Raw genomic sequence first — 15469 nt, 5'->3', positions numbered from 1 at the left:
ATGGTGGATTAGGGTGAAGTAACTACTTAATTGAAGTCGAGTTGCAGTTTACTCCGATGTTGCCTGCGCAATATTTGCGAGACCTCATTCCATTTATGCTTTTTCGTCTTATCTGTGTTTTCTGAATGTTGGCAACGGTCGATCGTTGACCTATTTTGCAGACTGTAAGCGGGGGTGTTAGTGCTCCTGGCAATCTTTATGGTATACTTTACGTCAACAACAGAACTGAAACAAAAATCTTCATTCACCTATTTCAGGTATTGTCAGTTTCTTGCAAAAATAGTTCATGAGTAAAGATATTGGATATTATAAGGTAAAAGTTGCTCATAAACTTCGAAATTTATTCATGTATGGGATGAAAAATATAAGAGGAGTTTTTAATGAAGAGATCGGTCAGGTCGATATGGAGATTTCAGCTCGCTATAACTTTATATCTATAATGTTATTGATAATGGAAGTAATTGGCTTATTTACGTACGGAATAGGAGGTACGCGATTGACGCATTATCACTCTTAGCTGATGGGTACGTGCAGTGCCAAAATACCTGCCATCAAATTTTTGGTTGGGATTGATTTAGTATGTTATTTTGAGCACAAAATCACAAAAATTAAACGGCGGTCACTATTGTTTTTAAAATAATCCAAGTTCAAAGTAGCACAATTTTACATGCATAACCTATAAGTAGCAGCCATTTTGATTATCGAAATCATCGAAATTATGTTTTTCCTAATCTAAGTTTTCCTAATCTGATGCTTTTCCCAACCTAAAGCTTTTCCTAACCTAAGCTTTCGTAACCAAAACTTTTCTAACCTAAAGCTTTTCCCAACCTAAGCTTTTCCTAACCTAAAGCTTTTCTTAACCTAAGCTTTCCTACCCAAAACTTTTCTAACCTAAAGCTTTTCCTAACCTAAAGCTTTTCCCAACCTAAGCTTTTCCTAACCTTAGCTTTCCTAACTTAAAAATATATTAGAGGTGTTTGAAATGTCGTGAACAAAGTGCGGTTAGTAAAACTAAATTATTTTTTAAAAATTTATGATGAGTGCTGTTTATTTGTTGAGATTTTGTGTTCAAAATGACATACTAAATCGATCCCAGTCAAAAATTTGATGACAGGTATTTTGGCACTGGGCGTACACTTCAGCCTGAACTGATTAACTTGCAATTCTTTATAAAGATTCCAAGGATGGATATGGGCTCATTTTTTCATTGATTTTTAAATCAATCAATTGCAATTTGATAACAAGAAAAAATAGATCAATGTTCAATGATTCAATGTTCTCGAAACTGTTTAGAAGCCAAATCAAACAGAGCCATCATCCAAGTGATGCCATATCTTGATTGGCATCACTTGTCACTCATGAATTGGTTGCTGCGGGTTCGAGACCAATCCAACTAATGTTTCTCGCTTATAACTTCAACTATAATCAAGACTATTCACGTAATTATGACAAGATAATGAATAAGTTCTATATTTTATGTTTCCTGGACATAAGGAGATTGCATTCCATAACACGACATTTTTCTCAGTACAAAGCACGTGTCATGAAATGTCTTCAACTTTAATCTTGACTTATAACGTGATCGAGAGTCTGTGATCACGGTGACTGATATTCGAATATTTTTATTGAATGTTTGCACCAGATACTAGGAGAATGAGATCACAATATTGTTACAATCTATGATCACAAAATAAACTAGATACAATACTTAGAACAGGCTACTACATGAATTTCGAAATTGGAGATGAAATATGATTTCATTCACTCCATTCTATGCACTCTATAAGAAAAATAGTTTGCTGACATCTTTCTTTTTTTTAAATTTTTAACATTTTCTTCAACTGAGTTCAAAAATTGTTCAGTAATTTTTTTAAACTTGACGTGTGTTAAACGTTGAATGGAACATTTTTGGGTATGCATTCTGTTTGCTTTTGTGAAATTAAACTTGTCCCTCCTGTGATTTCATCATACCATTGAATTTTCTCAACGTGTTTCTATTCGAGCAGGACGCGAGAAGGAAAAAATGAAAATAAGAAGTGGGTTTGTACAGCTGCTCACAATTGCCTGTGCATAATTACAGGAAAAGCAAGTGGCCCAAGAGACGGATGGAATAATTCTTAATGAGCACCCTCAAGCCATTTCAGGAGCACTCGCTTCCATCTCTTTCATTTTTCTACAAAAATATAAATTTTTGCGTTTAAACACTCTTGTGGGAGCAAACACTTTCAGAACGCTTCATCCTTATTGAAGTCTCTCTAAAAATATACGATTTTAATAGGACTTGTTATGGAGCATCACTTGAGAATGAATAATAAGAGTAATCTATTCTTTCAAATTCCTGGAATTGCTCAGATGTTGGTTATGAACTTCCATTTTATGAGTCATTGAACCATTGAACTTTGATGTGTATCATTCAATTATATTCAATATATTACAAGGTCTCTTGAATATAAGATCAATTGCTCTCCAATAAATAAGGTAAATAAGAAGAATTGTCAATTGAAAAATTACCAAATGAATCATTCAATTCAAATTATTTGTGAAAGTACCGGTATCCTATCTAGTTACTTATTTTACTCACTAGTAGTTCTGTGAACAGAAGACCTTGCGCTCAGTAAGTTACATTGACCTGTTGTTATGTTTTCTCATAAATAATATATAATTTATCAATTTAAAATCTCTAGAAAAAATCCTAAATGAGCATAGAGCTTTCTGTCCTATCGTACCGTGACGTGTCGTCCCGGAATGTGAGTGTGAGCGCTGTTATCATGTCTGGCTGCCGTCGATACGCCAATCCAATCAACCCATCAGAGAACATTCTGTGTTGTCGTGTTGGCGAAAAATCGGTATGTTGAAATTAACAAAATAAACTACCATAATGCTGATTTCCTACGAACTTCATTTCTCACTTTTCATGATTTTAGAAATCAATTCCTTTTCAATATATAATAATATTTGTTGCAATTTTAATCATCATATTAAAAAAGAAAAATGTAAAAAAATGTTTTTTATCAATAACTCCAAACTCCAAACTAGAATCATGGCCTCAGATTATAGAAAGACAAAGTTAGTAGGCAACTGTCTACTAACGTTGATGGAAAGATAAATTTTCAAGATGTTCGATGTTTTTGTACGGGTAGTATCAATGTACCTAGAATACAGGTAGAATATTTTTATTCTAGGTACCTTGGGTAGTGTTATAGTCCACTAGACAGCTGATTTATAATGAATAATATTCTATACTCTGAATTTTAAGGTGACATTGACGTATGAAGGAGGCTCCTTTTTCTTTTTATATTATTATCCTTGAAATGCAAAATTTCCAAAAACCTTGTACATATGTCGACGCGCAATTTGAAATGAAACATACCTATCAAGTTTCATGAAAATCTATTACCGCGTTTCGCCGTAAATGCACAACATACAGTATAAACATATAAACATTATCTTAGTCCAGTCACTGTATACATTGGTGCATGCAATTTATATTGTAGTTCTGATTCTTTAATATATTATTTGAGTACATAAGAGAAGTCCAGAGCCAATTTCTTCATGCAGAATTTCCTTAAGCTAGATACAGAGTGGCCCAAAAACCTCTTATTTTCGGTTCATTTTCCAGTTTTCAGCTATTTCTGCCAAATCTCGTAATCGGACAGAAAAATACGCTCCCGCCTCTTTTTAGATTATAAAATTCTGAATGAAATGAGATCACTCGGAACTCTCTATCTCAAATGAGTACTAAGTTATGATTTTTCAAAAATGAGTGATATTTGAAGAAAAAAATCAATTTTGTTGAATTTCAGTTTTTGATCAACAATATATTCCGATTGATACCATTTAGATGTATAATTCAAAATCCCTCTGGGCGTATTTTTGTGCTCTACAATCTGAGTTCAGGTAGAGCGCTCTAGCTTATAAAGATTTCTAGGTACACCTGACAACAATGCTCCTTGTATTGTGAAAAACACCTAATTCTCAGCTTCAACCATCATCACCAACTAAATTGTCCTCACATTGATATTTCGCACAATGACATAAGTTCATGATATTATGTTCTATGAGAATCACCTGTTAGATGCAGTTCATTTCAGTATTTCCTAGTGGAGAGGCGCGCTTAAGAATACCTCAAGGATCAAAATTTCAAACACTTATAACTTTTGACACAGTGCTCAGATTTCATCGTACTACACTTCATTCTTCTTGTCTCGTCAAGGCGGTCCAAATTCATGCATCATAAGTCAAATTCGGTTGAAAAATTGAAAATTGTTGAGTGTAATTAAGCCCATATTCCAATACCCAAAAAATGGTCAATTCCTATATTCAAAGCTATGTATCTTGGTAACCCCTTATTATAAAAATCATTACTTGATCTTAAAATGTACAATAGAATTTCCTCTTTCATTTGCTGTAAACTATTCATGGAAAAATATGTTCGTAAAGTGAGTTTTGATTGTTGAAAGAAATCCGGAAATTGTAGATATTTTTCTCATATTAGAGAATTAGCAGTTCTATGATAGGGAAAAGTGATTCAAGATGGATTTCAGACAATTGAGCTCATAGAGGATGAATCTATCTACAATTTGGTATCAATCGTGAGTTTCTATGATGAATCAGACTCGTTTTAGAAACTCTTTATCAACAGTAAAATCACGAAAGAAGTAAAAACCGAAATCGCCATTCTTAAAATCTTCTGTAACTTTCGAATTGTATCGGAATCGAAAGTATTTTTTATTGGAGTGGGTAGAGGGGGACAATTTTCACATTCTCACTAGATTTGGAAATTTTATCAGGAGTATTTCACAAGACATGCAGCTTTGAATATAGAAATTGGCCTTTTTTTACTTTCCTTGCCCTATTACCATAGGTAAGGAAAGTATTGCTTTCCGAAAAAAATTAAGGTACCCCAATTTCTATATTTCTATACGTTTCAAGGTCCCCTGAGTCCAAAAAAGTGGTTTTTGGGTATTGGTCTGTATGTGTGTGTGTGTGTGTGTGTGTGTGTGTGTGTGTGTGTGTGTGTGTGTGTGTGTGTGTGTGTGTGTGTGTGTGTGTGTGTGTGTGTGTGTGTGTGTGTGTGTGTGTGTGTGTGTGTGTGTGTGTGGTGTGTGTGTGTGTGTGTGTGGTGTGTGTGTGTGTGTGTGTATGTGTGTGTGTGTGGTGTGTGTGTGTGTGTGTGTGTGTGTGTGTGTGTGTGGTGTGTGTGTGTGTGTGTGTGTGTGTGTGTGTGTGTATATGAGGGTATGTGCGTCTGTGTACACGATATCTCATCTCTTAATATCAACGGAATGACTTGAAATTTGGAACTTAAGGTCCTTCCCCTATAAGGATGACGACGAAAATGTTGTCAAAAACAGGGTTTTTCGCGTTTTTCTCGAAAATGACTCCAACGATTTTGATCAAATTCATACCTAAAATAGTCATTGATAAGCTATATCAAGTGCCACAAGTCTCATATCTGTAAAAATTCCAGGAGCTCCGCCCCATCTATGCAAAGTTCAATTTTAGATTTCCAATTATCAGGTCTCAGATATAATTTAAACGAAAAATCTTGAGTGGAAAAGATTCAGCATGGAAATCTCTTCAATTAATGTCCTGTAACATTTTCACCTAAAATTGAAAATAAACTTGAAATTTGAGAAAATGTGATTATTCAATTGCAAACAGCTGTTGATTCTATTAAATCATTCACTATGAAGAGATAGCAGATCTCGTGTGTATCCAGCGTTATTGTTCTGTCACCAGCTGGCTCAGATCTTTGTATAGTAAACTAGTATGCGCGGGAACACTAGCGTCAGGTGATCAATTTTCATAACGGCAAGGAAAGTGCCGTGCTACCAATTTTTCCTTAATCGGCTGGATAGCATTTAACACCTATTAACCTAAGGATAGTTGTCGGCTCCAATGTAATAGATTCTTGATAAACTATGAATGGATCTATCGCCTATGAATGAGAAATCCAGTTTTCAGAGCAAATGAACTTATAATCTTCAGATGAATTTTTGCAAAATATTATACAAATAGACAAAGAATTATATCTTATAAGCCTAAGTTCTAGAGTTACTACGAACTAAAATACTTATCTAGTTTACAGTTGAAAAAACAGTGGCTATTGGCTTGTATACACACAAAACAAATTATATGGACAAAATAGAACACTATAAACTGTTTAAAACTCAATTTAAAACATTAATAAATTCACTTAAATGGAAAATGATTCAGAGCAAAAATTTACAACACACACATAGCCAGCCATTAGTTTCAGAGAGAAAGAACAGGCCAAAAAACAAGTCAGAACAGAGACACCTCCAACGTTACAGACACGTCACCAAAAAATTATAAATTACAAGTTTAGAATTCACATTTTATATTTGTTCTCAATAAAACTTTATTTTGAAACTGTTATTTTAAATTTTTATATATATTCTCTATTTAAATAGACCATTTATCTATTAATTTTGTTAACCCAGCCTCGATGACACCATGGAACAATGCAACAATCATTTACGATAATAAATTCTCAGTCGAAAAGTTTGTCCGTCTATCGATGACTCTGATATTTACTATAAAGTTCCATAGATCTCGAATTGAAGATTCGATTCCAATGTGAGAAAAAATGTAATATTACAAATACCCCCCTCTTGACATAAAGAAAATTTTACTGTTTGAAAATTTTTGTTATTTTCTAGCTTACCTTTAACAAAATTTGACAATTCTAATACCGCATCTTCTCTACTCCTCCCCTCACGAAAGCCAAATTGATTCCTAGATAAGACGTTCCTTTACCAGTTTCTCCAAAATCTTAGAAATATTGCTTATAAGTGAAATAGGCCTGTAATTGGTGGCATTTGTTTTGTCGCCTCCTTTGAGTAATGGTCTAACACATGTCACTTTCATAGCTTTTGGAAAAATTCCTTTTGACAGACTTAAACTAAATATGTGAATTAATGGTTTTACAATTACATTTTTTATCAACTTCAATGTTCTATTATTGATTCCATCAAGTCCTGGAGCACTGTCATTTCGCAAACTACTAATAGCTTCAAGAAGCTCATCTTCAGTTACTGGGTGAAAGTAGATGGAGTGTAGAGTTCTTGTAACAGGTTTATATTGGGATATGATTTGGTCTAGTGGTTTTCTCAAGGAATCTATTATTGTCTCCGCCATTTCTTCACCCACATTTGTGAAAAAGTTATTCATGTGGCTGAGCACAGTTTCTGGATTTTCCTTTAGATTGTAAATCCTATAATCTATTCTAATAGCATTCAATTTCATTTTTGTTTTTGATTTAGAGTCAGTAGCATCTTTGATTACTTTCCACATTTTTTTATTATCCTTTCCAGCTTCATACAATTTCTCTCTATAGTATTGGTCCTTTGTTTCATGAATTAAAGCTGTGAGTGTATTCCTATACCGACGATAGAAGTTGGTTAAGTTAATGTTGTATGGGTTTTCCTTTCTTCTTTTGTTGAGTAGATTTCTGGTTCTTATTGCTGCTACTATACCTCTGGTGATCCATGATTTGATGGGTTTGTACTTCTTCTGCCGCCGATGCTGCTTGATATTATTTTGTATATGTTGTCTCAGAGTTGATAAGAAGGTGTCATAAGATGTATCTGGATTATTATCTTCTAAAACATGAATCCACTCCTCATTCAGTAGTTCATTCTTCAAGCTATTAATGTCTATTTTCTCGTTTATTCCATGTGTTCCAGTTTCATTTGCACTATTTCTCGAAATATGTTGCACTCCTAGAATTGTGGTGAAGTGGTCAGTTATTGTTGATTCATAAATGATTGGAAAAAGATTATCTCTGGAGTTGGTAGCAATGTGATCTATGCAAGAAGCAGTTTCTGTTGTAGTTCTGGTTGCTTGCTTAATGCAGAGTCTGAGCCCATGCTCGCTTAGAAGATCGCAGTAGTCATTCAATTGATGATGTGGACGAATTTGAAGGGTGTTAATATTCATGTCTCCTGCACATATGACTTGTTGCCCTCTTAATTCATTCAGGATCGATACTAAGTCACTCAGGAAATCTGAAATATCATTGAAGGACGGTGATCTGTATATTGCAAGGATTTTTGTCTGCTGCATCCAACTGAATTTGTAGGTCATTTGCCTGGTTAATCCGTAGCTCAACACATTGTACATTTATACTATCTTTAACATAAACAACTATACCATCATTTTGTAATGGGTTGTTTATGGTGGAAAATACATCATATCCTCGAATGGACTGGAGTACAAATTCAGTCCTAATCCAGCATTCGGTTAGAATAATAACATCAAAAGAAAAATTAATGTCGCACAATTGAATCATCAGCTCATCAAAATTTCTTCTGATACTCCTTATATTGAGACAGAAGATGCTCAAATCACAAGAACTCAATGCTGCACAAAGTTGTTGACTGTTGTTGATCACTTTATCATGTATTTCTTCAAAATAATCAAGATCCTCGAAGCTGAGCAAATTTGATAAGTTGTTGTTACTCATTATTTAAACTCTCATTAATCCTTTCCATGTTTCTTTCATTCCAGCTTAAGAGAAACTCTCCACTAACATCCTTTAGTTTTCGAATTAGGGTCAGCACTAAATCTTCTTGCCCTGTTGTGATATATCTGAAGGTTTGTGTGTGTCTGCTCATGGCTACTATTAAGCTGCGTACACATATTCGTGCTTCCAACCCGCACCGAGCACGCTCCTCCCTCGTACCGCCCTCGTACCGCCCTCGTACCGCCCTCGTACCACCATCGAACCACAGTCGCACCGCCCACGCACCCATCATGAACGTTACGGAAGATGTTAGATCTTCTCGCGTTCCCCGGTCGAACCACTGTTGCTCGCCGGTCGATCATCAATCGCTCTGCTGGAGTGACGTTCGGTTGCGGAGCAGAGCGACAGTCTGTACGCACCTTTACATGTTGTGTGCTGTTATATATTCCAAGTTGTTTTTTATTGTTCCTTGTCAGAACTACATTCTTGTGAGTTAAGCCCTGTGCTTCATGAATTGTATGGACTTTAATTGAAGGGTGAAGTTTTGATTGCAGCTCTTCTAGTACTGTTTTCTTCTCGAGCTGAGTGAATGTAAGAATCAGAGTGTTGGGTTCAAGTGGTCCAAGTTCTCCATTTGTTATTGGAGGTCTGACGGATAACAGGACCTCATTTTTTGTACCAATGTCCTGGTAGTAGCTGGAAAGGATGTAGAAATGCTGCTTATAAATTCTTAATCAACCGAGGATTCCTATAGGCCTATTTTCAATTCTTCTGGATTTCATTACGTCAAGTTTTAAAATAGACCCTTGCAAAGCACGGGTTACCTGCTAGTTTAAACATAAAGAGAAATACCAAACCGTCGACTTGAATCTTATTAGACCTCGGTCAATTAGCTTTCTTCAAACTGTCGAACTTTCTGGATCAGCTATTCCATGAATAATCGATCAGTTTCTTTGTGTTTGATTTCTTATTCAAATTAATTTATATTAATTTTCATTACGGTACAGAATTTCCAAAAATAATGATGGCGAATCCCGTACTCCGATATCTCAAACCGTTTAAATGATTTCAACATTTGAAGATACTGATAAATAATACAAAAATGAAATAAATGAGTGCCTACAATGGATAATCAAGTGTTATAAAACACTAAAGCTGGGTTTACACCAAAGATTAATCCTCATAGATTCTGTTAGATTGAACGGAACTTGACAAACACATATGTTCATCATGTGTATGACAAGTTTTATGTTCAATCTAATTGAATCAAATTTGTCAACGTAATAGCAACTGCTATCACAAGAAGTGGTATTATTAATTACGCGTATGTAGACAGATAATAGACAGGCAGACAGACGTTAGCGGAAGCGACATAGGCCTACAACATGTAGAACATACAAACAGAAGGACAACGACTTTGGCGTATAGTAAGTCAAAAGTGAGAACTCGCTAACTCTCAATCAAGCACAATATTATATTTAAATTCAATATATTAATTTTTTGAAATTTTATATGTATTTACAATATTGTGGAAATAAATCATTTGATATTCTAGGCAGAACGTTTTTGGGGTCTGTGTTAGAAGTTGTTTTATGTTGTTTTTTCTATAATATATTTGTTCTAAACAATCAATCATTTCATTTATTAAATAATTCAGAATATTAACAAAATCAAATATTAGGCTGAATCATGAGAGATTAGGCTAAATCATGAGAGAACAGATGCTGTTCTGAATTAAAATGAGGTTCGGGAAGAAAATTATCGAAGCAAGTTCATCCCTCATTTTATAGTCTGTTGACGACGTGAATATCACTCGGAACCTGTTGCTGAATGACCGACCAGATGGTTCGTGCCAGATGGCTCAGTGCTCAGTGCTCAGTGCTCAGTGCAGTAAAGTGGTTGCCACTGCCACACAGAGAGCGCCGCTGTAGCCACACTAATTCCAACACTACGTGCAACAACCGTTTAGATAGGGCTGTCTGGAAGTTTGCCAAAAGAGAACAGATTGAACGAGGTCATGGAGAACGAAATACTACATCTTAAGAGTCCTGGGATTCTTTGAAATCATAGATTAGAATGTTTTAGCATCCAATAAGATAATTTTATCCACAACCATATTAGTCTATAAAGGTGCGTACAGATATACGCGCCGCGAACATGAGCAATTCAATTTAATCAGCTGAATATATCTGTATTTTTACGGAAACGGTATGATACAGATATAAAAAGCTTGGCATCAGCTGATTAAAAGTGAATTGCTCATGTTCGCGGCGCATAAATCTGTACGCAATTTAATATGAACATAAGGTCTTTGTCAATTGAGATCTTTATGCAATGGATTTTCAAAACTACTATAATGTCAACACCATGCAACGAATTGAACATTATATTACTGTTTTCGTTGCTGGTGGCATCAACATTAAAACACGATTTCTGATGCTGGCAGTAGGTTTCAGTTCGTCAAAATTACAGTTTGACAAGTTTTGAATTTGTCAGGATCTCAGTTTATCAAGTTTATAGTACAGTATGTCAAGTTTTCATTGCATCAAGTTCTCATTTGTCAATTTATCAATTCGTCAGGTTTTTGAGACAATCAATTTATTAGTTCGTCAAGTTGTCATTTCGTCAAGTTTTCAGTTTATCAAGTTTTCAGTTCATCAAACTACCAGTTCATCAAGTTTTCAGTTTGTTCTGTTTTCAGTATTTCAAGTCTACTGTTCACTCACTCTGAGTAGCTTTATATGAAATATTATTTCAATCTTTTGACCATATAGGCTAGTTGGTTGATTTCTAACCTTACAAGTTAGGGGTGTGATACTTTGCTTGAATGGTTGTAGATGAAATAGTGTATACAACAGTTTTATAAGGTCTTTGAAGCACTCGTGAGATATTTAAGACACACACACTACGCACACTCACTTGTGTCTCAACTCTACATCTAACTCGTGCGTTAAACACCCTCACTATAAAACTGTTGTATAAAACATACTACTAATGAAAGCTCAAATGTAGTCATGTTGCCAACATAATGGAGCACTTTTTTAAGTTCTTTTAGACTATGTTATATCATGTAATTCTTCTACCAACTTCACTTATGAACTTCCTCCATGGTTCATCCGGTTTTGTTTTGATGCAATTTGAAAAGATTATCACAAAATGCTGTTATTCAGAGGATTTGAAGCGAAGTTACTACATTATGTGCATAATGTAATATAATTTGTATAGTCAGTTACTTAGAATGCTTACTACCAATAGTACTCACTAGTACACTAGTACATCTCTTATTTTATGATCAGCTTTTTCATCTTCCATTCCAATGATGGTACTTTCATGTAAGTATCATCCTCAGATAGCAAATAATTCATAGTGAATTGGAAGCTATAGCGCCTAGTGCTCTATTACAGATACAATGGTGCGTTTATCAATCTGAAGTCTCTCAAGATAAGTAATCGAGTTATTTATACTAGTCCTGCTATTATTATTCATGATAGCTGCACAAAAAAATCGACGACAATCAAAACCGTATACACTAGTGATTAATAGGAAGTTACACTTGAGCTCGTTTTTTGTTCTATGTCAACTCACTCGACTTTCGACTCTCATCCTTAAAACTTCATCAATCTAAAAATGTAGTTTCATCGACAAGAGCGTATCCTTACGATCCTCAAGAGAGATATTTTTGAGAATATCCTTGAGTTTCTAAAGAAAGAGTTGAGGAGTTTCATTAATTTTTAGTCTTCTATATGAGATACGATTAGGAGCTGAGAGGAGACATAAATCAATAACCTAAAGAAGAGGAACTCAATAAATTATTATCCAAGACAAGAAGCAGGGAACCGGTGTTCCTTCAAATGTATTGTGACAATCTAGATAGCTTTTTTCAAGGTCTGTCACTGCTGAGACTTTTCCATAGCGGAGAGAACGTGTCCAAAATTGTGTAATAAATCATTTGAGGCTGCAATCTGAGCCGTGAGCCCGGGACGTTCGTGCGCCCACCTATTGCCCTTTTTGTTTGATGGCTCTCCCTTTCCCTTTTGTAAGCTATCGACTCCTTTTATTAAATTAGAAGCTCATCGCTCCTACTTTCATCAACGTTTGACTGGTTCTGTTCGACTTGTTCGATGGAGAGCGGGGACGAATTAACACATTATTTTTCTGAGGATTATTCCGACATGTATCATGTGCGAAGGTGAGGCTTGTACGTTCTTTATCCCTATGTCATGGTGATATTAATGCATCCAGATAACATTTATTGAAGCTATAAGTCGGGAATGGGAATATAATAGGAAAAATCAGGGGAGCAACACAGAACGAAAAATATTGTAAGTACTTCGGAAGCTATGAAAAATATGGTGTTCGAGGAATTGCTTCTGATGAAGCCCCAAGAAATTGAGTCATCCTCAAAAGAATGAAAGGCAACCAACGGGCTCATAATTTTTGAAATAAAAAAGCATATGAAACGAATTTTAATGGGAGGAAAGTATTTGTATAAGCTGTAAAGATCTCCGAGAAATAGGATTCACAACACATGTATTATCGACCGCGTGATTGATGTGGCTAAAAAGACGAAAAAGAATGCTTGCTTCACATAATATTACTACAGTAAAGCCTCGATAATCCGTCACGCTCTATGAATCGTAGTAGACGCTTGGTCCCATAAAATTAACAATCAACAAATAAGGGTAGGCCCTATATTCACATTAGAAAGTGTACCATTGTGATTTTCTTGTGTTATTTGTGTAACCTGTTCTCTGTGTAACAAAACCTATGTGAAAAGCTATGTAAGAAGCTGTGTTGTATTGGCGTTGTCGATAAGCTGTTAACATCTCTGAGTTGTATTATTATTTTAATTAAATGAATTCCAATAAATGAATGAATTAATTGATTTGCGTATGGTGTTTCGCAGGTGATGCAGGTAGTGAGCAGGTGAGTGGTTGGAGGGGTGGTGGAGGGAGTGGAGGGATGGCGAACACAGCTCACCTTGTTCGACGTCAGAGCTCGCGAGACCTCAACCCACAGCGATCGCTTGACCGACTCGAGATGAAGGAGATGCGAGGCCGCCTCGTCGAACACAACGGAGCAGTCACCTCTGGCGGTCACTCCACCAGCTACGGAGCCACCAATGTCGCTTTCGACGACACCAGTCCCAACACTAAGGTACATATCTATCTGAAAGTGGAATAGCACTTATTCAGTCATCAGTACTGTACAACTAAAAATTCACTGTAACCAAGTATTTGAAATTTGGCAGGCGTGTTGATTGGACCTCAATACTCTAGACGAATACTTAGACTGGCCACTAACGGTATGAAATGCATGATGTACACACACACATGTTCAACATGCATCTTTTGTCCTCAGCGAGAGGCTTCTAACATAAAATAAACGGTCAATAACAATAAATAAATCACTGGAGAATAGCAAATTTTTATAGAAGAATAATAATTTAAGACTGTTCGGTACACTTTTTTATATTCAAAATGGATAATCTTTTTCACTATAATTAATTGTTAAGATCATTATAAGAGTGAGAAAAAGTGGCAACTGAAATTTTTAAGTGGTCAAATAAGCGAGTTATGGGTTGTTGAAGTGCTAACTTTCCAGATTCTGTTTTCTTTCCAGATCATAAACGGTTTCGACTATATTAACAGAACTTCTCTTAAAAATGCAAAAAATGTATCTTTCCAAACAAAAACATTTTATTCTCCATATCGTTCATAAAAAAGTAACATTTCTCGAAAATTCGATAACTTGTTTATTTTGGCATTAATAGCGAAAAAACGCATATTAGAACAAAGCCAATGATATACTGAATGTATTAAAAAAAACTCCAATGGAAAATTCGAAACCGTTTATGATCTGGAAAGAAAATGGAGTTAGCATCTCAACAACCCATAACTCGCTTATTAGATCACTCAAAAATATCAGTTGTCACTTTTTCTTACTCATAATGATCTTAACAATTATATTGAAAAAGATCATCCAATTTGAATAACACAAAAAGTGTCCCGAACAGCCTTGACCTAAAATAGAGCAGTGAAGAAAACAAAATCGGACCCATCCAAAAAAATTTTGCTCGAAGCCTTTTGCTGTGATGACACAACAATGTATGATGACATGTGCATAATGCATCACCAAACCAATTGAAGCCCTGAGTGAGACAATAACACAAGAAACACGAGCAATTGTCCAACGATTCAAAGGAGTCTACATTACAGTAACTATGTAACCATGGGTAATATAGTTACTGTAGTCTACATAAGTGTATGGACGAAAACGGATGCCATCTATCACATGTTATATTCCGTACTTAATAATGTTATCATTTTTTGAGCTCTATTTAATACCAAAATAGCAACAAATAAGGTACATACTAGAGAAAAAAATGAGTTTCATTGAAAAAAGAGTATTTTATGGCTATTCCAAACACTTCATTGTCCGACTCTGTATTTATAGCTCTGAAAGAAGCTTAGAATTTTAAGAAAATGGCACTATCGTACTCTACTACCACAAATTTCATCAAAAAATTTGTAATTACCAAGAGAGTGGATTCCATTTTTCCTGAGCAGACGAGTGAATAAATAGGTTTATAATATGTTAGGATGTCTAATGGGAGAATTGAGTGGGTAGAACTGGTGGAGTTCACCAATTTAACTAAAATCCTAGTTAATTTGGATGACTAACAGCACTTTATCAACCCACTCACGAATGTTCAAGATTATCGTGTGACGTACACGTGTCTCATCTGTATACTCAATTTGTCAGATATTCAAGTTGCTTCAGAGCGATATTCACACAGTTATTGTTCCCTCATATTCAGTTCCTTACGAGCGAGAAGTCAATTTCTGTGACAAGTAATTTGCCTCCTGCAACCGAGAATCTCAAACTCACTCTTATCACTCTCCCACTCCATTCCTTCCCTCTCACCCTCTTACACAAACACACACTCTCCTAATTTCCCTCACCCACTGACACATT

The 15469-nt window shown here is 35.3% G+C and overlaps 1 protein-coding gene across 1 annotated transcript in view; it reads left to right on the top strand.

The window, feature by feature from the left end:
- Positions 1-15469, top strand: part of LOC111055787 (sodium- and chloride-dependent transporter XTRP3) — an 88558-nt gene that overhangs the window by 37544 nt on the left and 35545 nt on the right. The window contains exon 2 of the mRNA XM_022343070.2: positions 13398-13648. Within this exon, the coding sequence (XP_022198762.2) occupies positions 13454-13648 (195 nt within the window). The 5' untranslated portion in view covers positions 13398-13453. The remainder of the gene's footprint in view (positions 1-13397; positions 13649-15469) is intronic.

Source organism: Nilaparvata lugens, chromosome 5 (assembly GCF_014356525.2).
Source record: "Nilaparvata lugens isolate BPH chromosome 5, ASM1435652v1, whole genome shotgun sequence".
In the NCBI taxonomy this organism is placed as follows: Eukaryota; Metazoa; Arthropoda; class Insecta; order Hemiptera; family Delphacidae; genus Nilaparvata; species Nilaparvata lugens.
This window is presented reverse-complemented; position numbering and strand designations above follow the sequence as displayed.